General features: G+C 38.4%; 4 protein-coding genes and 1 pseudogene across 11 annotated transcripts; 3 read left to right on the plus strand and 2 right to left on the minus strand.

The window, feature by feature from the left end:
• Positions 1-5: 5 nt before the first annotated feature.
• On the plus strand, positions 6-4,790 carry LOC122571627 (dolichyl-diphosphooligosaccharide--protein glycosyltransferase subunit 2). The gene is made up of 11 exons (XM_043735633.1): positions 6-276; positions 728-936; positions 1,163-1,294; positions 1,489-1,649; positions 1,762-1,895; positions 2,015-2,390; positions 2,599-2,778; positions 2,849-3,071; positions 3,154-3,366; positions 3,661-3,832; positions 4,066-4,790. Exons 1-11 carry the CDS (start codon positions 267-269, stop codon positions 4,206-4,208), a joined length of 1,953 nt encoding a protein of 650 aa, XP_043591568.1. The 5' UTR covers positions 6-266; the 3' UTR covers positions 4,209-4,790.
• On the minus strand, positions 4,392-6,525 carry LOC122571637 (dynein regulatory complex subunit 2-like). Its single transcript, XM_043735663.1, has 5 exons — positions 6,139-6,525; positions 5,861-5,983; positions 5,542-5,775; positions 5,100-5,317; positions 4,392-5,004 (listed from the first exon to the last, which is right to left on the minus strand). Exons 1-5 carry the CDS (start codon positions 6,518-6,520, stop codon positions 4,810-4,812), a joined length of 1,152 nt encoding a protein of 383 aa, XP_043591598.1. The 5' UTR covers positions 6,521-6,525; the 3' UTR covers positions 4,392-4,809.
• A 23-nt stretch (positions 6,526-6,548) lies between these two features.
• Positions 6,549-8,417, plus strand: LOC122571642 (annotated as a pseudogene).
• A 1,245-nt stretch (positions 8,418-9,662) lies between these two features.
• On the plus strand, positions 9,663-11,581 carry LOC122571644. Its single transcript, XM_043735679.1, has 4 exons — positions 9,663-9,783; positions 9,880-10,124; positions 10,281-10,460; positions 10,554-11,581. The coding sequence occupies exons 2-4, from the start codon at positions 9,880-9,882 to the stop codon at positions 10,561-10,563; spliced, it is 435 nt and encodes a 144-aa protein (XP_043591614.1). The 5' UTR covers positions 9,663-9,783; the 3' UTR covers positions 10,564-11,581.
• On the minus strand, positions 10,885-23,080 carry LOC122571619 (retinal guanylyl cyclase 2-like). Of its 8 annotated transcripts, XM_043735599.1 has the most exons (23): positions 22,812-23,079; positions 21,321-21,721; positions 21,002-21,165; positions 20,710-20,836; positions 19,993-20,145; positions 19,342-19,780; positions 18,901-19,217; positions 18,566-18,671; positions 18,341-18,443; positions 18,073-18,261; positions 17,869-17,949; positions 17,591-17,767; positions 16,795-16,954; positions 16,556-16,705; positions 16,304-16,475; positions 16,069-16,209; positions 15,689-15,881; positions 15,354-15,525; positions 14,980-15,250; positions 14,502-14,513; positions 13,654-14,216; positions 13,313-13,574; positions 10,885-13,246 (listed from the first exon to the last, which is right to left on the minus strand). In XM_043735599.1, the coding sequence occupies exons 2-23, from the start codon at positions 21,592-21,594 to the stop codon at positions 13,210-13,212; spliced, it is 4,263 nt and encodes a 1,420-aa protein (XP_043591534.1). In that variant the 5' UTR covers positions 21,595-21,721; positions 22,812-23,079; the 3' UTR covers positions 10,885-13,209. The 8 variants fall into 8 exon arrangements, with proteins under 8 accessions (XP_043591534.1, XP_043591535.1, XP_043591536.1 ...); XM_043735600.1 differs by having other exon boundaries at positions 10,885-13,574; positions 19,342-19,714; positions 22,812-23,078; XM_043735601.1 differs by having other exon boundaries at positions 10,885-13,574; positions 18,901-19,112; positions 22,812-23,078.
• Between the last annotated feature and the right edge of the window lie 10 nt (positions 23,081-23,090).

The following is a 23,090-nucleotide window of genomic DNA, read 5'->3' on the forward strand; positions in this document are numbered from 1 at the left end:
CTGATTCGAATTCGAGCATTTTGATATATTTTAATTGGTTATCCCATAGTGATTATACCAATGAATTTTTGGTAAGCTATGCACGTACAATTGATTGAATATTGCCATATAATTTGTGCGCATGCTTTTTACTAAACATACTTTTGTTTTGCCAACTACTTCCGGAACGGAGAGTCGTCCATTTTTTCGTACACGCGCAATGGGTAAAGAGCCATTTTGTTCGGAGCAGCAACGTGGCAGCCGGTCTTCCCGGTCTTCTTCCCATAATGAATATTCGTGAGTATTATTTAATGGTATACTGTTTTAGGATATTTTTTAGATGAATTTAAATACGAGCCTTTATAGATATTTCTATTCTTCTATAATACTGATACTCGAGTCCGTCCTTTGCGCTCAACTGCTATATCCCTGGTTCTTTCGATCAACTGTACTTTCCATATCATATCTTTTTATTACTTTTATTCTAGAGTTTATTTCATTACTTTATTTTTCAAAAGAATTATATTCGTACGTATTTTCTCTTTTAAGTTTAGTAGTCGTTTTTATATTAGCTTCATAATAACAAATAATAATGTACGGTACATGATACACATACAGTTTACATTTGCATCAGTCTTCCGAGAGATTTGCGTAATTTTAATATTTAATTTAAGTATAACCACAAATATTAAAAATAATCAAAATAGAATCTCAGTTGTCATCTAACTGTGACACAACTTTTTTTCAGTTACACCACTATTACTCGTTACTATCGGTATAACAAGTTGCTTCTCGGCCACCGAAATATTACAATCGACAAACTCCTATTTAACAACGGCTGATAGGGTTCATTTAAAGAAGATACTTGAACCAGGCTTAACATCAAATGATGTTGCACTTACATATTACGCAGTTCATGGATACACATTTCTCAAAGAAGTTCTGCCAAACAAACAGGTTAGAAATACCATTTTAATGAAAAAGTTCTATATTGTACTTAAATATATTTAACCGTATATTATTTCTTAGCATATATAAACATATGCAGATATATGATGATATACATAGCCATAATTGAAATATAATGATTTCTTGATTAGTCTTACTGATCAAATTATTTATATACAGAACGTTTCGCACTGATCTTTTGTCAATATTTTAACAAGGTTCTTATAATTTTTAGGATATTTGTAACTTTCTAATAAAGGTTATACAAGACGGTAACAATATCACAACAGAAAAAGCTTTTTACATCGCATCCACCTGGCGAAATGTGGGAAATTGTCAAGCTAATCCTCCGTCTAATATTATAAAGGTTTGCATCTTTGAAAAACTAAAGCATAAACTGTTAATTAATTTTTAAACGACTAATGATGTTTAGAAACTTTCGTTCTACTAGATTTTTATATTGAAGAAAGCTATGCTTACTGAAAAAAAAGAATTCTACATATGCATTAGCAAAAATTTCGTTTATCAGAGATATAAAAGGAAATTGTTTTGTTTAAATAGGTACTTGTGAGTGCAATAGAGAAAGAGACTTTGAGTATGGTGGAATTATACTATGCAGTAAGCGGCTTGACTGTTTTATCGGAGAAATTATCCCGTGAAAATGTTGATAATGTAATTAAGACAATGCAAAATGCATTGCGAAAGGATGATAATTTATGGAAGTATGGCTTACTCTGTTCATATTTTAAACTTATAGTTTGTTCCGTTTTCGTTAAAAATTATACAAGGTTCGTCGCTAACCATCTAAAAAATTCTAATTTGTATTATGAGCAGCTTGGGTTATACATTCCACATCGCTTCAGATCTTGGTGGTACCTTTGGTTTTGATCGTATCGAAGACGCGATTATTCAGGCAGATGAGATAGATGGACAGTATTTACAATTCGAAGGTGGTCTCTCTGTAACCAGTGAGTACTAAGTGTGTTATGTGATTAATACTACGACCTGTGACACGTTGCAAGAAATGGAACTGTATTCTGTACAATCTCGACTGTGGTTAATAGAACATATTTTGTTTGTTTCTTAGGTTTCCTAGTAAATGGTATTTTTAAACTATCCAACACGTTGAAAAAGAAACCGCCATTAACACCTCAGCAGATAGTAAAAATGGCTAATTATCTTCTATCTCGACGTTCCGTACAGACACCAAGAGGCGTTACAAGTTTGCTTTCAGCATTAACGACTTTGGCAAACAATGATTTTGAGAAACCAACCTGTGTAATATTAGCCAATGAAGAAATCAGCATTTCTACACAACAGCCCTTTGTCACAATAAGAGTTTGCGATATACTAGGCAATCCGTTAACCAACACGTTTAAAGTGATTGCAAATTCTGCAACAAGAGTCGGTGACGATGTCGTTATATTCAGCAAACAAAATTTGCAATCTTCGTCAACGGATAAGTAAGCGTTAAACTTTCACCGCCTTCCCCCAATACTTTACCGACTCGAATTTTCTTTTTCAAGTCGGCTATACATTGGGGTAAACTATTCGCGTTGGTGCTATCCTTTGATCTTTCATTAAAATCACAGAAAAGATCAAGAAGTTCAACAAACAATTTTTCATGATATAGAAGGTACAAAGTATTTTAACATGATCATTTAATTTTAGGACCTTATTCATGATGAACTTCATGGAAACGAAACCAGAACGTGGATTTTACAAGATATCAGTCACTGCTGGATCGGTAACGAATACCGTTATGGTGAAAGTTCTTTGCGAAGTTGTAGTTGATCATATGGAGATTGGTACTGCCGATGCCGATCAAACTACTCAACCAAAGCTTACACGGTAATTGAATCGAGACTATAAATTTAAAACCATAAATCGCATATATTCATTCGATAAATATTGATTACAGAGTGCATTTCCCTGAAAAATTGTCACAAAAGATTGAGGCTGACTCTCAACAAAAATTAGTTATGCGATTTCTACTAAAAGATGCTGCTAATAAAAAACCTATGCGCACACATCAAGCATTCGTACGGCTTTCTTCCGCGTCTGTTTCAAGCAACGATAAAAAAGGACATGAAATTTTGTTCGTTGCTGAAACAGATACATCGCATCTTTATAAGTTCGATATGGTAGTTTTACACTCCTTCTTTCATCATTCTAGTGATCTCTGTTGAAATTGTTTAAACATCTCACTATTAGAACGTTTTATAGCCGGTGGGAGGAACAGCAGCGAATTTTGACTATGAAAGCGGGGACTATAATGTGGAATTGATTGTCGGTGATGCAGTACTGAGTAATCCTTTCCAATGGACAGTGGCAACAGTTAGCCTAAAGTTCCCTGAACCGTCTTCGACTGAACGAGCGGATAAAAATGTTTTTTACAAGCATAAATCCAACATTTACACGACTAAGCCGGAAATAAAGGTATAACCGTGTCTTACAATTACCCATTTTGCAGCAATTCTTTGGTCATATGTTATTCTGTGCCCGATAGAACCAATGCTCGTTAGTGATAGTAATCGTTTTAAGATTCTATCACCTCCTTAACATTGGAAAAGAACTATCGCTGTCGAGATATCTTTCTGTTGTTCTAGATCAAATTCTGTTTAGAATGAATGTTTACATTCACATATTTCGACGGACATTTCTTTCAATTCGAAATTTTTGTTGAACTTTGTTATCAATGGGTTGATTGATAAACATGTCGGTATGTTGCAGCACATGTTCCGTAAACCCGAGAAGAGGCCTCCCGCTTTTGTTTCAAATTTATTCACCGGTTTGTGCTTAGCACCAATTCTCTTATTGCTTATTTTATGGGCTAAACTTGGAGTGAATATATCAAACTTTCCATTTTCGATTAGTGCTGTGACGTTTCATCTCGGATTGGGAAGTAAGTAACATTATATAATATTCATCGTAATATTATTTAAGTATAGCGTGCCCGATATCTGACAAATTATAGTTTTCGGTTAATTTGTGATAGCTCTTCGGGCATAAAAGAAAAGTGAAATTTTCGCAAGTGTAATTATCATATTATAGTTGTAGCCCAACTTTCACGACACATAAGTAACCGCTTATTTGTAATTCTCAACTGTTTCATTTACTATTTTTGTGTGCTTTCAGGTATTTTCACACTTTTCGGAATATTTTGGTTAAAATTAAACATGTTCGTTACTCTTCGATATCTGTTCGGCCTTGGTATTGTTACATTCCTTGCAGGCAATAAAATGTTGTCACGTATAGCGCATAAACATAAATTGCGTTAACTCGTTAGACCACAATGATATTTTTATAATCGTTTTCGGAACTTAAGTTATTAGACATGGAGGAGGACAAGAGAAAAAACCAGGCAAAAGCATAAGACTGGCTTCATTAGAAATAAATCAGCGGAAGTAACGAACGAACGAATTTGTTGCTGCTGGTATTTTATGATGAACGTCGCGTCGGTATTGTGTAGTGTAAACTACGATCGGTTTCGTACTACCGATAAGCAATATGCATATATATTTTTCATCGTAATCATATGCGAAATAAGTTAGATTTGTGATTATAATGAATTATTGCAGCTATGAACAATTCTATTTATTAAAAGCAAGCTGTACTCTACACGTCTCATGTTTATCGGTACACTGTATGCTTGTTATAGGAATGCATAAGAAATTTGAAATTCTTACACAAGTTGTTCATATTACTGCATTTTTGATTCTTTATTATGATCTAACTTTTATGATCTCATGTAAGTACGTGAGAATACCTCTGAGAAGAAATTGATATAATCACGTCATTTTCAATGGTATATGAGTACCATCACACTTGTACTTGATGATAATAAACCGATTTTTAGTAGACCTTTGTTATGTGTACTATTCATTGATTTGTCGAAACATATGCTTCGAACTGCATCGGACTTGTCTCATCAATAAGGTAGCATTTCATCAATTTTCGTAAATAGTTTGCTTGTATCAGTAACCGGCATTTTTCTGTACGTAATTCGTTGGTGATTATTTGCGCAAAATTTAGTCGACGCCAAAAATTAATGAGATATTGAAAGTCTTTCATAGACTGAAAAAAATTGTTGTTAGAGTGGTTACAAAGTGATTACAAAATGGTTAGAAAGCGAGTTAGTAAATACGTATAATAGTAAACTGAGATCTAACTGTTTGAAGTGGAAGTATATTATTATCGGTTGTTGGTAATTGCATAGGATGATCATCAATCATTGGAAGTACTTTTTCATCTTGTGTCTCGTATTTTCGACACATTTGCATATAAGCGAGTATACGTTCAGCTTTGATCATCAAACTTTTTATGTATTTCACACTGTTATTATATTCCTTAGACATCGTCATTGTTTTATGTTTATCTTTCCTGCAACCTAATAAATCACTCACTGTCACAATCTACCGCTACCTGATTAACCACTTGCGCTAGAAAGACGTGCCACGCACGTCGAGATGCTTTTGTTCCAAAATTGCCAGCGACGTGTATACCACGTTGATAGGTATTTGTCGCGTGTTATATTGTAGCACACGGCACGTGCAACCGTGAGTTTATTGGCAGCGTAAGTGGTTAAAGGAGAGATGTATCGAACATACGTACCAAAGATAAAACGTTCGTTCGTCTCTCGATAGGCATTATGAAAGAAATTTGATTCTTTTGTCATTTCTTGTAGTTCAATTATAGATTCTATCTTGTAAGAATTAATCTTGCTACGAAATTTCATGATCTCGTCGAGAAGAATCGCGATACGCATATTTTGTCGAGTTATCATTTGTTGATCGATCTGATCCTTTTTTCTGACGATCTCGTAACCTTTTCGTCGATCTTCTGTACCTATTAGGGAGGGAATATGTATATGTATATGTATATATGAGAGAGGGTGAGAGAGAGAGAGAGAGAGAGAATAATATCTACATACTTTTACGATAATCAGAAAAAACATTTCGCAAATCGTTCCATAGATTCTCTAATCTTTTTTGAAGTTGCGTTGTAACTACCCTTTTTTCGTTTTCTCTATCTTCCACGAATGTGTTGATTTTACCTTAGAATTGGAAAATATATCAAATAATTTAATGTCTGAAATCGTTGTCCCGAAAATAACACGGTATACTTTTAGTAATCAAGAGAGAGATAATCATGTGAGAATGATATATGATTCTGCAAGCATGGAAAACGTTAGTAGGTAATATATCTTACTAATGGCAGTACTTCTCGCGACATTCGATGCATTTTCATCTCGATGATTTAAGAACAAGTTAATTTTTCGTAAAGCAGTTTCTTTCTTATTTCGATAATAATTGATATTTTCAAACTGAAAGGTTTTATCGGCTAACGCCGTTTTTACATTTCCATAGAAGAGTGTGTCGGCATCTGTTAGTCGAGTTTCGTGTATTTCTAACGATCGATCGATTATCTCTACGTGGGCACCGTTTATCGTTCGTCTTTGATCTTCGGCTTCTTGCAGGCTGTCCAATAATAAGCCGATGCTGTAAAGGTACAGATAAAGGTATTCATAATGTATTTCAATGGGTTGTTTATTACATCTCATCGTACCTGTAGTCCTTGAAGTCGAAGGCATGTTCTAGAATTTGCCAAGTTATGTCTATCTTCTTCGAGATATCTGGCATTCTTACGCGCGTAAGCATTTCTCTCCAGTAACGTCGATTACGTTCCGTATTCAAAGCGCTGAGCTTAAGTTCACGTAAGAGCGTTTCTCGTTTGTAATCTTGCTCTATACCGTTTGATTTGTTCCGTGTTTTTCGTTTCGATTTAGGAGCCATTTCATCGTTTAAGTCAACCTTCGCCAACACGCTCTTACGATCTTTTTTCTCTTTCTTCCACGCCTCGTTACAAATTAGCCTATATCCTTTGAGTTTTGATTTTCATCTGTAAACGTACGACTCTCCTTTTTCGATCAATCGAGAATATCTCTTTCGATATTATCGATATTTATTATCATCTATCGTAACGGTTACTATTTTATTGCTGGTACAGTAGTTTTCAACACATTGAAATGTTATATCGTACGATACGTAACAATCGTTATCGCGTCGTTACAGATGTTCGATATCGCATAATTGCTGGATAAATGCGTGAAATATGCCTAGTATAATCATTTTCTCAAATTTTAAATGATAACTGTAATATCGTATACGTAAACGTTTTTACACACGATTCTCTAAAGATGTTTGCGTTTCATTCCACTCATCTCGTCCAGCCTTCTTCCGTGATTCGCACACCGTTATTGGAATCTTCAAGGCCATGAAATTCGAGAATCGACTGTTTGCACTGTTCAGTGAAAGCCGATAGTTAGCATGCTGCCCCGTAGTCTTTTTTTCGAATTCTCCGTGAGTGTCGTCTTTCATATACCATCCTATCCAGTTCTGCATTTATCCAATAATCCAATTATCCAGATATCCAATTCTCAGTTTTAATTCTGCTTACACCCGTTTAAAAATAAAACGCTGCGATCGTGGCATCGAATTAAAGAAAACCGCAATGAAAAAGATTCGGTAATTTTAATTGGTCGTTTAAAAGAAGGGGGATACATCTTAATGAGTCGAAGAGGAGGAAGGAGATTTGCTAAATTCCGGTTTTAAAACTAGAAACAGATGTTAATGATATGGAAGGGATAAAATCTCATATATAAACCGCGATTCGCGCGGTTTCAAGCATCGGAATATTTTCTTTGTCACGAGTCTGTCAATCTTGACGAGGTTAGTACTCATTGTTTCTCCAGAAGTCTCATTCTCGCACATAGCGATCTTTTACGATTCTTTGTTAGAATTTTCTACCTTACAAATTTCCATATCTTCTCGGTTCCACGTTCTTTTTCTTATTCTTTTACCCTCCCTTTCTGTCCTCTTTCCTTCTTTTCGTAGCCACATGGAAAATTCTAATTTCGTCGTCTTTGCTTTCTAGATGAAGTTGTTTTATTTTTTTATACTGGTGGTATTGCTCGTTGATGCGATTCGTACGTTATCGATTGCGCACGGAGAAAATCGTTTCTCTGTTATACGCGACGATCAGATTGTAGAAGGAAAAGCGATTCGCGTGAAAAGAGCTCCTGTGCATCCCTTGCCTTTGCTCGCGGGAGCAACCTTAATTGGTAAAAAAGCACTTTTATTGGGCGGTGCCGCCGTTGGAGCAAAGGCTCTTCTTGGTGCTGGAATTGTTGGAGCTGGTTTGTACAAAGCTAAATAGTGAGTATATTTTCACGGTATTCTATATGTATATATACATATATTTATTTTAATAGTTTTCTTTTACTGTCAATCATGTTTCTCGTTTAACGTGTATATATGATTTTCATGAATTCCTTGGATATGTACCAGTTATAGCGGCGGTTATGGAGGTGGATACTCAAACTATCACTATGTGCCATACACTTACGGACCAAGTTGGAAGTAACGTCTGATATTCATCGATACAAGGATAACAATTATGGAAAATAATTTTATCGTTATTCGCACAATTACTTCGGCACACGATAAAAAGTCGATTTATAGAAGATATTGGTGTATCAAAATTTGTCTTTTATGTTTTAAAATATATTATTTTATATTTTAATATATTCTAAGTTTGTTTCTAATACAATTTAGTTCTAAAAGAATACAAAATGTTATTTATTACAATGTAAATACGTACGTACACGGTTAGTACGAGAATGAAAAGGTCAAAGAACGGAAAAAAGAAAAGAAGGGAACAGAAGCCATTTCTTTGTTATTCCTAAAATGTACCGTTTCATCCATAGCGTCACGTTTTCAGCTTTTGTTTCGTTCGCACTATTCGCTAGTTGAATGTTCCCATCTCGTAACTCGTCATGTACAGCGATAGATCTAAGTATTTGATTGTACGGTAAAACTCGAGTACGAGAAGAATTGATCAATCGGTTCATATATCAAGGTGAAGCATGCGGTTAAAAATGTTACGAGATGGATTTCCATCGACGAATACCTAATGACTCGAAGCATTGTAAAAGCAAGCACTTTCTTATCCTTCTTTTCTCTTACTTTTGCAACCTTTTTCTTTTGCGATCCGTATTCGTTATTCTTGTCACGCGCCATTCCGTTACTTAATTCATTGAACGATTGACATCTGGAAATGTAAGTAAACCGAAAATGATAGAAATGGATTCATTACTATTCGGCGATTGTTCGTTAAACTTGCGACACTTGCGATTAAAGGTGCGACCCGGTGTTACGTTAACAAACGTAACATACATACATTATTTGATATGCGGATCGATTGATTTTGTTCTCCTCGTCTCGTATATATATATATATGTCCATTATTAATTATATCAGCTTAATCGTTATATATTAACTGTCTTATTAAATTCTTTAAAAAATTAGAGATACTACCAACGATACGTTTAAGCGGAAATCGCGTTAGCGTATTATAATATACGCGTGTGAATTTTTGTACGTCGTCGATAGACGATAAAAAGAATCGCAATTCACATTCGTTGCACATTTTATGCAGAAAGTAGCATCTTACAAGGTTGTAGAAACACGTAGCTTAGAATAGCGAAAGGGACAAATATCGTAATACAGAGACGCTACGAGCTTTAAGAGCTTTTCACCGATATTTTCACCTCATCGTTGTGTCGCAAGTGGTTCGAACGTGGTGAGAACGGAGTAGTGTAACATTTAAAAAGGAACACGAACGTAAGTTGGATCGCTTGAGTGGGTGGGAGAATTCGTTGCTTCGAAGGTAGGCAAGGCTCTATATAAAATCAAAGGAGGCTATCGAAAAGGTACCATACGAGTTAAAAACGTACTCTCTGTACGCTTAACATTATTCCTAGGCCCCTCATACGAGATATAAAGAGATACGACGGTAAGGCAACGAGAAATCCATAAGCAACGTAATTATTTTATTCCGAGATACTTTTGACAGCAACAATGGTAATCTTTCTTCGTTTCTTCTCGCCAGATGCAGCCAATTAGCATTGTGGTTCTTGCTGTTGTTTGTTGTTATATCGTACCATGTATAATAGCCAAAGAAGACGCTTTACCATCGACAGAGAGCCGTTCCTCGATTCTCGATCAATCTGTTGGTCAATTAGAAAATGAAGAATATTCGGGTGCTACATTGAACAGGCAAAAAAGGACGCTTCTGCTGAAGAAAAAACTTATCGGTGCAGGACTCTTGGGCTTCGGCTTAGGTGCCGTGAAAGGGTAAAAGAACAATATTTCCATCCATATAGCGAGCCTTAACGTAAAAGCGTTTCTCAAATTGTAGCTCGTTTGTATCAATTTTACCAGTCTTGATGTCTACAAGAATGTCTACAAAATGCTTGGTTTAATATCTTTTTTTTATTCCATCACTTCCAGGTACAAGCTTGGTTATAAGACGGCTCCAGAAGTTCATCATGTTTATGTATCGAGCCCTCCAGCATCCGTAAAATACGTCGAATACGTTGACAAACCTGTATTCGTGGAAAGAATAATCGAGAGGCCAACTCCGGTTTTTAAACCGGCACATGTTGAATACAGAGAATCTTCTCCTTATGGGTAAGCGTAATTTACGGCAAATGATTTCTGTTTTTTCTGCATGTGATATGCTAATCAAATTTGATTCCTGTTTCCTGCATTCTTTTTATTCAGGCCTTGGTAACATCGATAAAAGTCATCGATCGATGCAAGAAATCACGTAAAATTGGCCAAAAATAATAATCCAATAGCCGCCATAGACCAACAAGAAGAAATTTGTAAAATACCAGGAAATTTCTATCGAAACGTCTTCGTATTGGTTTATTTTCATGTACACACGCACACCTATGTATTTATGCATACGTTCAAGACTCATCGTACAATAGAACAAAGCGATATTTTATAATATACTCGACGTTGTATTCGTGACTAGCGATCTAAAATTTAAACAGATGCGATATCATACTGTTTTATTGCTTAAAATGAATTATTGCATCAAGACGAATACAAAGTAACATTGTCTCTTTAATTATCTTAAAGGGGAAAGAATAGGAGTACATAGAAAAAGAGTTTCATTTTCTTGTATCATCGATTAAATTTTACTTTCCATGTGTATGTTCTGCTCCACGCTTTTCATTAATTTATCGCACCGTTCTTAGCCGCATCGTTGCGTAGAACGAATTACGGATACGTGGTTCATTTGTCAGATGATTGATTTAAATGGCTTAATGTTGAATAAACGCTCGTATTTTTACATCTTATTATCGATCACAATTCTTTCCAATATACATATATACGTGTTATAAGCTTCGCGATGCGAAAAATTCGTTGACAATTTCCTAATAATTTTTCGCTCACGAACGCTTGCAACATTATAAAATGTCCATCTATACATTATGTGCGCTATATACACTTATTCGTACATCTAACACACAAATTATTGCACGATCATATAAAACACGTTTGCACGTGCTGTTTTATCGTAATTAATTGCGTGTGAGGTCGCGCACGGACGCAATTTTTAATTGGCGCGTTTAACGTCGCATCGTTCGGTTTATTAATCTTCTTATCCTTAATCTCCAAGTACACATTACGTTCGAAAAATTCGCGAAATTAATCTTTACGATAGGTAATTGCACGATTGGAAATCGGAAAGAGGGATAGAAAGGGGAAAGAGAGAGAGAGAGAGAGTGAGAGAGAGAGAAAAAAATACCTACGTCTTTATATTGTAGGTTTTTGAATTATTGTCGACGACGATTCGGGGACGACGATGTCGCGCACACATTCATGAGAAAATAATGAACTTCTTCTCTTGCTGTACGGAAATGGTGCTTGCCAAATTGCATGCAATCCCACTACAGTAATAAAGTATTTGTCTCACGTGTTGTCTCATTTCAGCAAGATTTTTAGGAACAATCTTAACGATAAGATTTTGCTTTGTTGGATTGTTCGGAGCATTATACATCTTACGCAGAAACACGCAACGTTTCGTTCCAAGTCGTAATTAACTGTATCGGGTTATTGGTAAAAAAAAGTGGGCAATTCGAACGACATTGATATTCTATTAATTACACCGGTGTACATTTGATATTTCTCGCTTTCTTCGTTCGAAATGAACGAGCCGAATACTCGAAACTTAAAGATGTACAGCGGAATAAAATTTTAGGAACAAAATTTCGTCGATCTCAAAGGAAATTTTTATCAAATAATCTGTGTGCAAAATGTAAGCGACAGCAGGTAGGTAACAGGTGCGTGTAGTACATGTTGTGTAGCTTTTACAGAGGCTCGTGGTACGCGTAGAATTTTCCATATCTGTGAATATATTTAAACGCGCAATATTTAAACGATTCTAATTGAAAATCCTATAGAGCGAGTTTTCAATTGTGATCCTGTGGATTTCAGCAAGTAGGCAGATCAAATGTGATGCAGCGATTCGTTTACGATTTTCAACCGAGCGCTATAAGACAACCTTACCTTACAACGCTGTAATTACTGTAAACCTATGCGACTCGTATGCGTTCACCTTTCTTCGAATAAGAAAATAGAAGGTATTGCGAGTCTTCAATTTTTTTACAACGATATACGCACCGTTACGTGTGCATTGCATTAAAATTTCGTTTCGTCAGTCAATCGTATCTGAATTGATACGATTATGTGCCTTGAATATTTTTCGTCGAGGCGCCCTGCTTGGCAAGTGACATCGTGATACGGTTCCCTGTCGCTCGATCGAATGTGCAAGTAAGTATTTACCTGCACTGGCATAAGGTGGGTTGCGCGTGTACAAACGCAATTGGTAGCGCAAGATTAAATTATTTATAACTTGGAAAAGAAGCCTCGTCGTTTTCACGCATGAACTTTCATCCACAACAGAATCGATCCTGTAATCAGCGTTCACTTTTTATAAACGTTCTGTATGCTATTGGCGACTCGTATTCATTCTTACGAAGCGAAGCGACCGAGGAAATACGGATCGGAAGAAACGCAGAATTACAGAGTTTGTACATGTTTCGTATGCGAGGAACATAACGCGAAGCCTGCATATACACATATGCGTATCTATGTAACAAAGATTGTCATCCGCGATAATGGGTATAAACTTTTCTCTATACTTGGCGACCGTAATCAGCGATTGATCATAGATCGAACGTCGATCTATTATCAGTATCGTAAAATTGTAAGAAAGAATTCTAAGAGGACCGATACAATTTTTAATTTTCACGATGACCGACGCGACTGTTCTTTTATCATTTTAGAAATGTAATATCGTTTATGCAGCATATCCGATGACTCACGAATATTCGTGACGATTGTCATATTTTTTTGTGAGGTTTTAGTCGCAGGTGCTCACTGATCGACATTTTGACCAACTAAAATGGAACATTTATCAACGAAGCGTTAAAGACTCGACAGAAAGAGAAACGGATGCGGCTTGCCTGTAATGAGGAAGAAGAGGTGCCGGGGTAGATGGAACCTCTTCAATACGTTCCAAGTCATTCGCTGCGCCCGCGCTGTTCTGTTTGTACAGTCTTGTTGGTGCCGTATTCGTGTTTTGTTGTTGTTGCTGTTGCTGATGATAATGATGGTGTTGAAGCTGCGGCTGATAATTGGCCGGTTCGGTGAAACCAAGGCAGGCGGTTTCATCGGGCCGATCTAGACTGAACTGCCTCTTCAAGAAACGACAACCTGTACTTCTTCCTAAGAGAATCGAATGGATGGTCAATTGGATTGATAATTTCGGATTAAACAGAGAAAACTGAAAAATATCGAGACTTGCCATAATGTTCGTTCGGAGACAGACATCTATAATGATTGTATGGCGTGCTCAAGTCGTTCTCATCGATATAACCAGGTATTCTTCGATGTCTTGGCGGTCCCGGTCTGTAAGGGACCGTAGCCGAGCTTGAAATCGACGTAAGGGAAGTGGTAGATGCGCCAAGAACAGCTGTTTCCGTACAAAATATAGCAGATGTTCCTAGAGGCGCTTGAGTATCGTTGGTAGTACTTTTGACGACGGTAGCTGGATTCGCGTCGTCGTTCTCTTTTTCATCCGGTTTTATCTTCGACGATAAAACTGGCGCTGATTTCGAGGAAGAACTTGAATCGTGAACTTGTTCATCGTGCACAGACACTGCAACTTTACACGTCTCTGCATTTTTATCAATATTTCTGGCTGTATCGCCATCGTCGACGTTTACGTTGCGACATTCGTTATGGTTTTTGCGTTCGTCCTCTTCCTTTGTATCTTCGCAAGACAAAGCCATGGATATAGGCATGCCGTCTGCCGATACGATGCTTTCTTCGTTCATTGAGTTCTCAAATATTAGACTCTCGTTCAGCCTTTGGCGTGGAAAATTGAAAATCATCAAATATCAAATTAGTCGTTAATTGGAGGCTTATTTAGAAGGTGGAGGAAGGATCGCTTGTCCGTTACATTATTTGTATTCGAGGATACGTGCGCGTTTATCATTAAACATCGATATTTTACATAGAAATCATTTTATCATACGTATAGCGCATGTATCCACGCGATCGTTCCATTTGCGCGTGTACCGTGTACGTACGTAAAACGGAATTGACCATTTCTTACGGTTTCATTATTGTATTTACCGATCTTTCACTTACCCATGGTTTTCCCTGAAGATGGCGGCAGAATGGCAACAGATAAAAGCATTAAAAATCTGAAAAGCAAACGGCTCCAATGAAGATCTACCAAATCAAAGTATACGATGCAGATGCAATGAGCGTTAGCACACACTTAACGACGTTGAATATTTTCTATTCGATCTTTATTGAATATTCTTCTAATTTGTCGTACGTATAATTTTAGATGCGACGATGTTCGATGAACGAGACGATCGAATCGATAGCGAAAGATGAAAGGAAAAGCTAAAGAGAAGACAGGGGAGCCAGATCGACTTACAGAGATCGGATCGATAGAATTATCTAGAAATAAGTAAATGAGGTAAATAGGTAGGGAAACGAACAAAATATTTTCCTTTTCTACATTATGGACATAAATATATGCATGTACTTTGTACATATGTATAGAGGTGGCTTTTAAAAAAAGAAATAAAAGAACTGAACGAGTATAAAGGCTTACCCGAGCGTGGGTGGTGTTGGAAGTTCCTTATCGAAGCCTTGTTTCCCTAGTAACCAATAAGTAGGCATCTTTCCCTTGCCTTTAACTTCTGTCCGTCCACGGTATTCGATCTGATATCCACCCGCCTGAATCAGTCGATCTCTTGTCACTTGGCTGAGATGGATACGCCATGGTGCACCGGTAGACTCCATCCTCGATGCGGTATTAACGGTATCACCGAAAAGGCAGTATCTTGGCATAGTCAGGCCAATAACACCGGCGCAACAGGGGCCTGCGTTTACGTAATCGAGATACGCCGTTAAGACAAAACGTACATATACGTATTAACGCAATAGGACGACGTATGCTATAACGTAGATGATACGACACTTAACCGGTATGAAGGCCAATTCGAAGTCTCAGTTGCGTATTTGGCAGATGTTTCAACTTGAATTTTCCGCTTTGGTGCAGTAAATCGAGGGCCATGGTAGCTATTTGAGAAGCATGGTCTGGTATTCTTACAGGACAGCCACCTACGACCATGTAAGCGTCTCCTATAGTTTCCACCTGTAACGGCGAAGAAAGAGAATGATTTTCTTTTCCATTGAACACGATGACAGATACGTATCGATATTCTCCGCGGAGATTTCTTATCATCGAATAAAAATCTATCACGCTTTTTGACTTATCGACTATGTACTGTGTCTATTGCGTTCTTGCATTTCATCACCTTATATACAGTGTATGCGTTGATCGTGGCATCGAAGCAGGTATACAAGTCGTTCAAAAGATCGACTACTTGGAACGGAGTCGAGTGTGCAGAGATGGTCGTGAAGCCAACAATGTCCGAGAAATAGATTGTTACTTCACGGAATTCTTCAGGATCAACGGGCATGCCCAGCTTCAATTTCTCAGCAACAGAGCTAAAAGGTCATTGCGTGTTTGATACGCCGCCAATCTTAAAATATCAATAGGTAAATATAGGTACATCTATACACCTATTGTTCGATTCTGTACCAAAGGAAGAAAGGTAGGGGGCAGGAGAGAGAGAAGTAGGGTGGGTGGAGGCGAGGTGACGTGCGATGAAACACAAAAGATATCTCTATTTACCTGGGTAACATTCGATTCAATAGCTGTTCCGTTTTCTTCTTTTCCATGTCGAGTTGTTCGGTGCGCTCGCGTATTAGCTCTTCCAGATTGTTCGAATACTTTTCCAACATTTGAAACATCGTATCGACGATATTGACTTTTCTACAGATACAGATTAACTAGATGTGTGAAACGAACAACGATCTACAATAGCGCTAAGAACGGCTAGGTATACGGAAACATAATAACCATTTACCTTCCATGATTAAGCTTCTTGAAGAGATCGTGGACATCGTTAAAATCGGGTCTCATGTCCGCTGCTTCTGCCCAACATTGACGCATGATATTTATCGCTTCCGGTGGTGCGGCACCTTTGCTTACAGACGGCCGAATCAGTGGCGGTGGTTTCATCACTTTTTCGATGATGTCTGCATATAGGAAGGTATATATAAATTTCTATGGAGAAACTTGTACGATCGGTATAAAGGGTTTTCATTTCGTTAGTTACCTTCTGGGGACAAAGCGAGCATGCAAAATGGTTCTCCGCGGACTACCACTTCCTGCATAATAATACCAAAACTGTAAACATCTCCGGCTTGCGTTCCCTTCTTTCGAAGATTTGGTTGCCTTAATAGTTCGGGCGCCGTCCACAAAAGATCTAAACGCGAACGTGTTAGGAAAAACGTTATTCCATCGTTCGAAATTTGCATTTCTCTTGTATAAAAAAACTAACGGGAATCGTCATACCCCTAGCGGTTTTTGCCGGAGGAACGATATTTTGTGCTTCGTGAAAAACAGGCAGTCCATAATCGGTTACCTTGAGAACCCAGCGAGCATCGATGACGCAATTTCGTGAAGTAAGATAACCATGTACACGCACTGGTGTACCATGAAGATATCTCATACCCTTTAAACAGAAATCAACAAATTTCATATGTCACACGCACAGATTTGCATACACATTCTTTCTCTTTTCCTTCTTCTTAGATATATACTCGAAAATATGTCGGTATAATTTAACACATTGCGTATGGATCACGAGGTATCTCGTATATAGCAAACCGAACTTTGTGACCGGGTTACGGGATATCTCGCTTTAATGTTTTTTCATACGCGCGTATCGGCGGCTCGGGAAATTAAAAATAAATTTATTTTTTCGTTACGTCATCAAGGTAACGAAGCCTTGCATATGACAAACGATTAGCGAAATAAATGTACGTGGAATATCGCCGTTACATCGGTAGTTTTGTGTCGATCGTGCATCGTACATTATAAAGCGTTTCATCGTCGTACGATATTTTGTTATTCGAAAGTCCGCGTTTTAATTTTCGAGGAAACAGTTTCTTAATTATCTTACGAAATAGATCCTAATACTGAGAAAGTAGCAAAATGTCTCATAGAAAGATTTATTAATGTTTAATTAATTTAATTTATTAATGTTGTTAAATTAAAGTTTAATAATGTGCTGATCTTGGAAGCATGTCGAGCGAACAGGGCGCCGCACGCAATGTGTTAAAAAATTGCAAATAATTCTTTTATTTACCCGCACAAGATCGGTGAGGAACGATAATCTGAAGGACCAATCGAGCTTGATCTCGTCCTGCACCAGTACGTCTTCCAACGATCCTCTCGAACAATATTCGTAAACAAGGCACGGTCTTGTCGGTTCATTCAAACATCCTATCAGAGGATTGAGATTCTCATGACGCAGACCATGAATCTACGATCGATAATAGAGAAAAAACGCGATTGTCAAATTGCTTGTTATCTCATCTCGATGTTAATAGTCGACGATATCGTCGAATGGCAGAATATTCTTACCATGGCCAATACATCCATAGTTTTGCTTTTCAGTTCAAACGTACCCTGAGTTGGTAGTTCTTTCAGTTGCACAAAGTCACCCTGCCATGAACGCGACATAACAGAAAATTGTATATTGCTTGCATGGTCCCGGACAGACAATTACAGGTATCTCTATCCATACGAATACGTATTCATTCGTTAATTTCATACGCGTATACTCACGTTGTATCTTGCACGAGGATCCTTCAAGAAATTATGACGCGTCAGATTTCCTGTGCTAGTTCGTAAACATGGTTTCAGGGAAGATACGCTACCTAGTTGAAGTAGATCTGGCTTTTCTACTTCGGGTCCACCAAACTCTTGCAGTTGTTGCAACCAACAGCATAACATTCTCTCGATACCCTCATCCACCTACACACCTTGCCGTCAACTTTGTTCCTCGTGGGAAATTTTATATACATGAAATTCACATTGCAGGTTATCGACTTACCCTTCTGGAATCTACTTGAGGCACTTGAGGAAATACGAAATCCGACGTGGTTAAAATGATCTTGTACGTACCCTTGGACATTCTCTTCTTAAGCAACTTCTTCCTGAGGTTCAAAGGATATTTCGATTACCACATTGATAACGTTTACACAAGATAAGTCGTGGTTACTCGGAAGATACCAAGGAAAATAGTACTTTAGATGTATATTATAGATCGATTCGTTACCTAACCAAGATTGCGACCGATATTGCGAACACAGTTAGTAAGAGCGACCCCAGGATGATAGTCACGATATGTGCGATACGCAATGCTGATTCGTCGGAAGTATTCTCTGTAAAAGTGAATATTTTAGAAAATTCATGGAAAAATTTCACCTAATCCGGTCCAAGTATCTTGGCTATGGATACTTAGATTTAACAATATTTAACGATACGTCGAGTCAACGTTTCCCGACAAATTCTGATTTTACACCCCGCTTTATGAACATCTCTTTTAATTCCAACGAAGGAACACAGATACGAAGATAGTATTAGTTGATTTATTTTTTGTTACTTTCTTACCTGTACAATCGATAAAGGAAATCCCGTTGACATCGATGTTGCATCTCGGAAGGTCAGTGTCATTCATATTACGAAAAGCCACCGCATTCGTCGATAACTTTCGAACAAACAATTTTTCACGTCCTTCCACGGTGATCATTATAGGTTTCCAGGCGTCAACACGCCAGTCCAGCATAACGTACGTGTAGATCTTGTTATTGAATGCATTTATACTAGAATTGTCGTTCATTAAGATATTAAGAGTTTCGTTCAAACGGTCCATCAACGTCGGTACCATATATCGTTCTACGCCCTCGAATACTTTTTCTACGTCATATCTGTAGAAGAACGCATACGCTTCCGGTTTATCATCCATCTTCAACAGGTTGTTATACATGTACACACGTTATATAAATTACATAAGTAGAAGGTGGCAACAGTTTGAATAAAACTTGACCGTACCTGTAATCGAGGGGTGTTATCGTGATCAATCTTTCTAGAAAAGTTGAGCTCAAGTTTCTTGGCGGGTGGAATCGGTTACTTGTCTTTGATTTATTCCATGATCGTTGTCTGGTTTCTTGCTCTTCCGCTTCCTCCAACGTGTCTGCTACCGCTACGCTGTCATTGTAGTCGTCAAATGTCGTTTCGTAGGACACGTTCAAGGCAGAGTCAGAGAGATTCAAGGGTGTTAGAGTTGGCAGCGAAACGTTGGACGTTGCTGAATCGAAATAAGAAATCGAAGTGTTTCCGGATGGTAGAAAGAGGTCATCGTCTTGCGTGTGAACAATCACGGTCATAGAGTCCCACATTGAATTAGAGGATTGCTGTACGTTATCTATCTCGGAGAGGACACGAGTTATTAATCCGTCTTCGTCGGATGTGGGTAGACATAACACCGTAACTGCGTGCAATCGAAAATGAAATCGTGAATCGCATTTGAATCGCATTAACACGTTACGGTGTACACACAGATAGCGATACATGTACGTATAAGCATTTGAAAAAGCGTTTTAAAAGGTGTCGAGATAAGTTGGACGAACCAACAAAAGCCAAAGCAATTTGATCGAAAGTTGGAACGTACGAAAAAAAAAAGAGTACAAAAGTGATGCTCACCTCTGCGAGAAACCTTGTAAACGGTGCGAAGAATTTTTCGAATTTGTTCGAAAGAAGCTCGCCGTGGTAATACCGCGCGTCGTCGTACCACAGCTCCGATACTTTGCAAAGAGTTCAACAATGCTCTTTCCAAACTCATCCATGGCTCGTGATCTGTAACATCGTGTACGTATATTTACTCGCCCGTAATTTCATACTCGTCCGTAGTCGAGCTCGAAAAGAATATCATCTGCAGCGTTGTATAAACGCGCTACGATTTATCCAAAACGCTAACGCGATACGCGCGATACGTATACGATACGAGATACACTTCCGCAAATAAGATATACAGCCTAGTTCTTTCCTGAGTGTATCACCTATATGCATCGTCTGCGTCGATCATTCTTCGATATGTCGAAAAGTATCAACAGCAGTCGAGATTCTCGGGATACCTTAAGTATCTCCCGAGAATCGTCGTGCGAACGATTTAATGATGAACTATTTCGAAAGAAAAACAGTTGAGTCGCAGCAAGCCATGGCTTCTTCCAGACTTTTTTTTCATTCTCGCGATCAGTGGAATGCGATGCGATAAAAAATAATTTGATGCCGAACTTCAACGTCGAGGTCGATCGCGCGGTTGCCTTTTTCGCAGATCTCCGTCGATTCAGAAGCGTAAAGTAACGCTACGACGATTACACGATATTACCGACGAAAGGAAAAACAGAAATGAAAGTTTACCTGTTCCTATTATCGCTACGGTTTTCCATTGTAAGTGTATCAGCATCTCCGCGAGGGCTTTCGCTATCATAGGTAACGACGGCGACAGCCTAACGATCGATGAAACTTGCCTCTCCTCCGAGTCTTTCTGAAACGATTACCGTGATTGCGTACGTATATATCGGTCGGAACGTTTGTACGACGTACTTACGATTAGGTTTAAGTTACTCGCTTACGTACATAGAACGTTGGGAACGAAAGAATCGGAACAAAGAGGGCGTGTGTGCTACTGTTTGGTGTTTAATTGGCTTACCAAAGGACAAGTCCATGTGAACAACGGCATGTTCCAGAGATGCGCGAGTTTAACGGTAACTTCGCACATAGGTGAGTCAAGAGCGGCTACGAGAGCTTTTGCTCTTCTTTCACCAAGTACACGTAACAGAGCGTCGAGACCCCAAGTTTTCGTTTCGCACGACACTAGGGAGCAGAGAAAAATGTTGGATCCCTTAGATTCCGTTACGATAGACACGGAAACGTAGCATCGTATTGCTTATGTATATGTGACAAGGACGGATACAGCGTGGCGAAGAATTTACGAATAGAAGGATGCTGCGTATTAGTGAGATACTCACGCGATAAGGGTATAACGGTGATCTGCACGTCGAAATTAAATCGATCGAAATAGTCTTGAATATCCGTGGCCATATCGCTGGTATTCGTCTCGCTGTTGCAATCTTCTCTTAAGAAAAGCATTACTTCCGCTTTGCTATCGTTGTAATTCTCGCCGATCGTATCCGATAAATAAGGAACGCATGGAACTTGTTCACCATTCAAAGAAAACAAACATCCGGGCAGGATCATGATCGAGATCCACGACCAAAGCCGGCGAAAAGAGTTCCCGGCCATGGGCCTGTAACCACCCTGTTTACCGTTTTCGCCCCGTAGCTTACTCGCTGCTCGCTTTTTTCCTCAGCAGCTAACCTATTGACCCGTATCTATTTGTCTCCGTATTCGCCTTCTTTTCGTATCTTCGCTGTGTACGGGATAAAACGATCGTTTAGATCCGGAAACCGAAAAATCTGGAGCCGCCCCACCAACGGATCGTACGACGTATCGTCAGCTACGTACCGTTATACTCTCTTATTATCGTAGCCCTACGTTTAACAGACTTTAACAAAGAGAGATCGAGACCGAAAGAGACAATTTTTCTTCTGTTCTTCTAATTTTCTTTTCTCGACTGGCCTCACGGTAAAATGCCAATGTCCTTTGAATTTCAACTGCAACAACCTCCTAATCGTATAAGCGACATTCTCTTTCACTTTTACCCATTTTTCCTCTTTCCATTTACTTTTGTCTTTTGTCATGGGCACGCGTTACCGATGAAAACGCAAAATACATACGTCGATCATTGGTACGGAATTCCTCCATTTCCCTCGAATTACACGGATAACTTTATTTATTCGTTTATTTATGGCGAATTATCGGAAAACGCGCGGAAATATCGGTATCGGTGTCTCCAGCGTGCACAGGATGTGGTAAGCGGCAACAACTAGAGCGTGCACGATCTTTTCGTAAAAAAAGGTGAATCCTTTAATCACGGTAGATCAATTTGCTGTAAACACATTTTCCGCTACATTTAATACTTAACGACGTTGAAAATATTTGCAAACAATAGCCCACGGTTGCTGTCACTCATTCCCTATAATTATCAATGTATAATAATCGCAGGGTTGCAGCAGCTTTGAAAGAGGAGCAATCCTACTCCGATCCGTACCAATGATTTCAAGGAATCGAACGTCCAATTCTACCTGATAGAATATTTATATGTCGCACAGCCCGACGTATTATTTTCTCAGCGACAAACGACAATTGCATTACGATATTCGAGTATCAACGATCGAATTAATTGGTATATTCGATCAAGGAGAGTAACCGCGTTTCCATCCGAAGTGAAATTTATCGAAGAACGGAAAACGGCAAGCTCAATGGAAAATTCGATCTTTTTAACGAAATTAAAACGGCCGATAGATAAATCGTCGATATTTGAAAAGAGGCAGCATGTATCGATACGTTGATAGGCTCGGTTAAGTATACAAAGTGTATCGTTCGGAATTTCATCTTACCGTTTCTCTTTCCGCGACGAGGAACAACGGTGAAACAGTTCTCTTTTTTTCTGTTTGCGTATATACCAGAAGGGGATGCGCGAGTCTAGAAATATTTTAAAAATACGCATATCGCGAACAACCAGCAACGAAGTTACTTTATTATATTTCAAAATTCGGTTTGACTTTCTGTCGCGCACAGACGAATAAAACGCGTGTCTCAAATGTAATCTGTAATTCGTTCCGTCCGAGTAGAAATCTCAAACGTTTCAGACGGACCGAACGCCTCGGCGTCCGGTA

Source organism: Bombus pyrosoma, linkage group LG10 (genome assembly GCF_014825855.1).
Source record: "Bombus pyrosoma isolate SC7728 linkage group LG10, ASM1482585v1, whole genome shotgun sequence".
NCBI lineage: Eukaryota > Metazoa > Arthropoda > Insecta > Hymenoptera > Apidae > Bombus > Bombus pyrosoma.

What these genes read in the sequence shown, in the direction of transcription:
- LOC122571619 (XM_043735597.1), bottom strand. Translation starts at nt 21,594, where the DNA reads ATGGCCGGGAACTCTTTTCGCCGGCTTTGGTCGTGGATCTCGATCATG. An exon ending in ATAACACCCCTCGATTACAG is followed by an intron (nt 19,218 to 19,341) that starts GTACGGTCAAGT and finishes GTTCTTCTACAG; the next exon opens with ATATGACGTAGAAAAAGTAT. An exon ending in ACGCATACACTGTATATAAG is followed by an intron (nt 15,526 to 15,688) that starts GTGATGAAATGC and finishes TCGCCGTTACAG; the next exon opens with GTGGAAACTATAGGAGACGC.
- LOC122571637 (XM_043735663.1), bottom strand. Translation starts at nt 6,520, where the DNA reads ATGCCTTCGACTTCAAGGACTACAGGTACGATGAGATGTAATAAACAA. An exon ending in CGCGAGAAGTACTGCCATTA is followed by an intron (nt 5,984 to 6,138) that starts GTAAGATATATT and finishes TCCAATTCTAAG; the next exon opens with GTAAAATCAACACATTCGTG. An exon ending in GAACGAACGTTTTATCTTTG is followed by an intron (nt 5,318 to 5,541) that starts GTACGTATGTTC and finishes GTGATTTATTAG; the next exon opens with GTTGCAGGAAAGATAAACAT.
- LOC122571644 (XM_043735679.1), top strand. Translation starts at nt 9,880, where the DNA reads ATGCAGCCAATTAGCATTGTGGTTCTTGCTGTTGTTTGTTGTTATATC. An exon ending in GGCTTAGGTGCCGTGAAAGG is followed by an intron (nt 10,125 to 10,280) that starts GTAAAAGAACAA and finishes CATCACTTCCAG; the next exon opens with GTACAAGCTTGGTTATAAGA.
- LOC122571627 (XM_043735633.1), top strand. An exon ending in CTCCGTCTAATATTATAAAG is followed by an intron (nt 1,295 to 1,488) that starts GTTTGCATCTTT and finishes TTGTTTAAATAG; the next exon opens with GTACTTGTGAGTGCAATAGA. An exon ending in CGACTAAGCCGGAAATAAAG is followed by an intron (nt 3,367 to 3,660) that starts GTATAACCGTGT and finishes GGTATGTTGCAG; the next exon opens with CACATGTTCCGTAAACCCGA.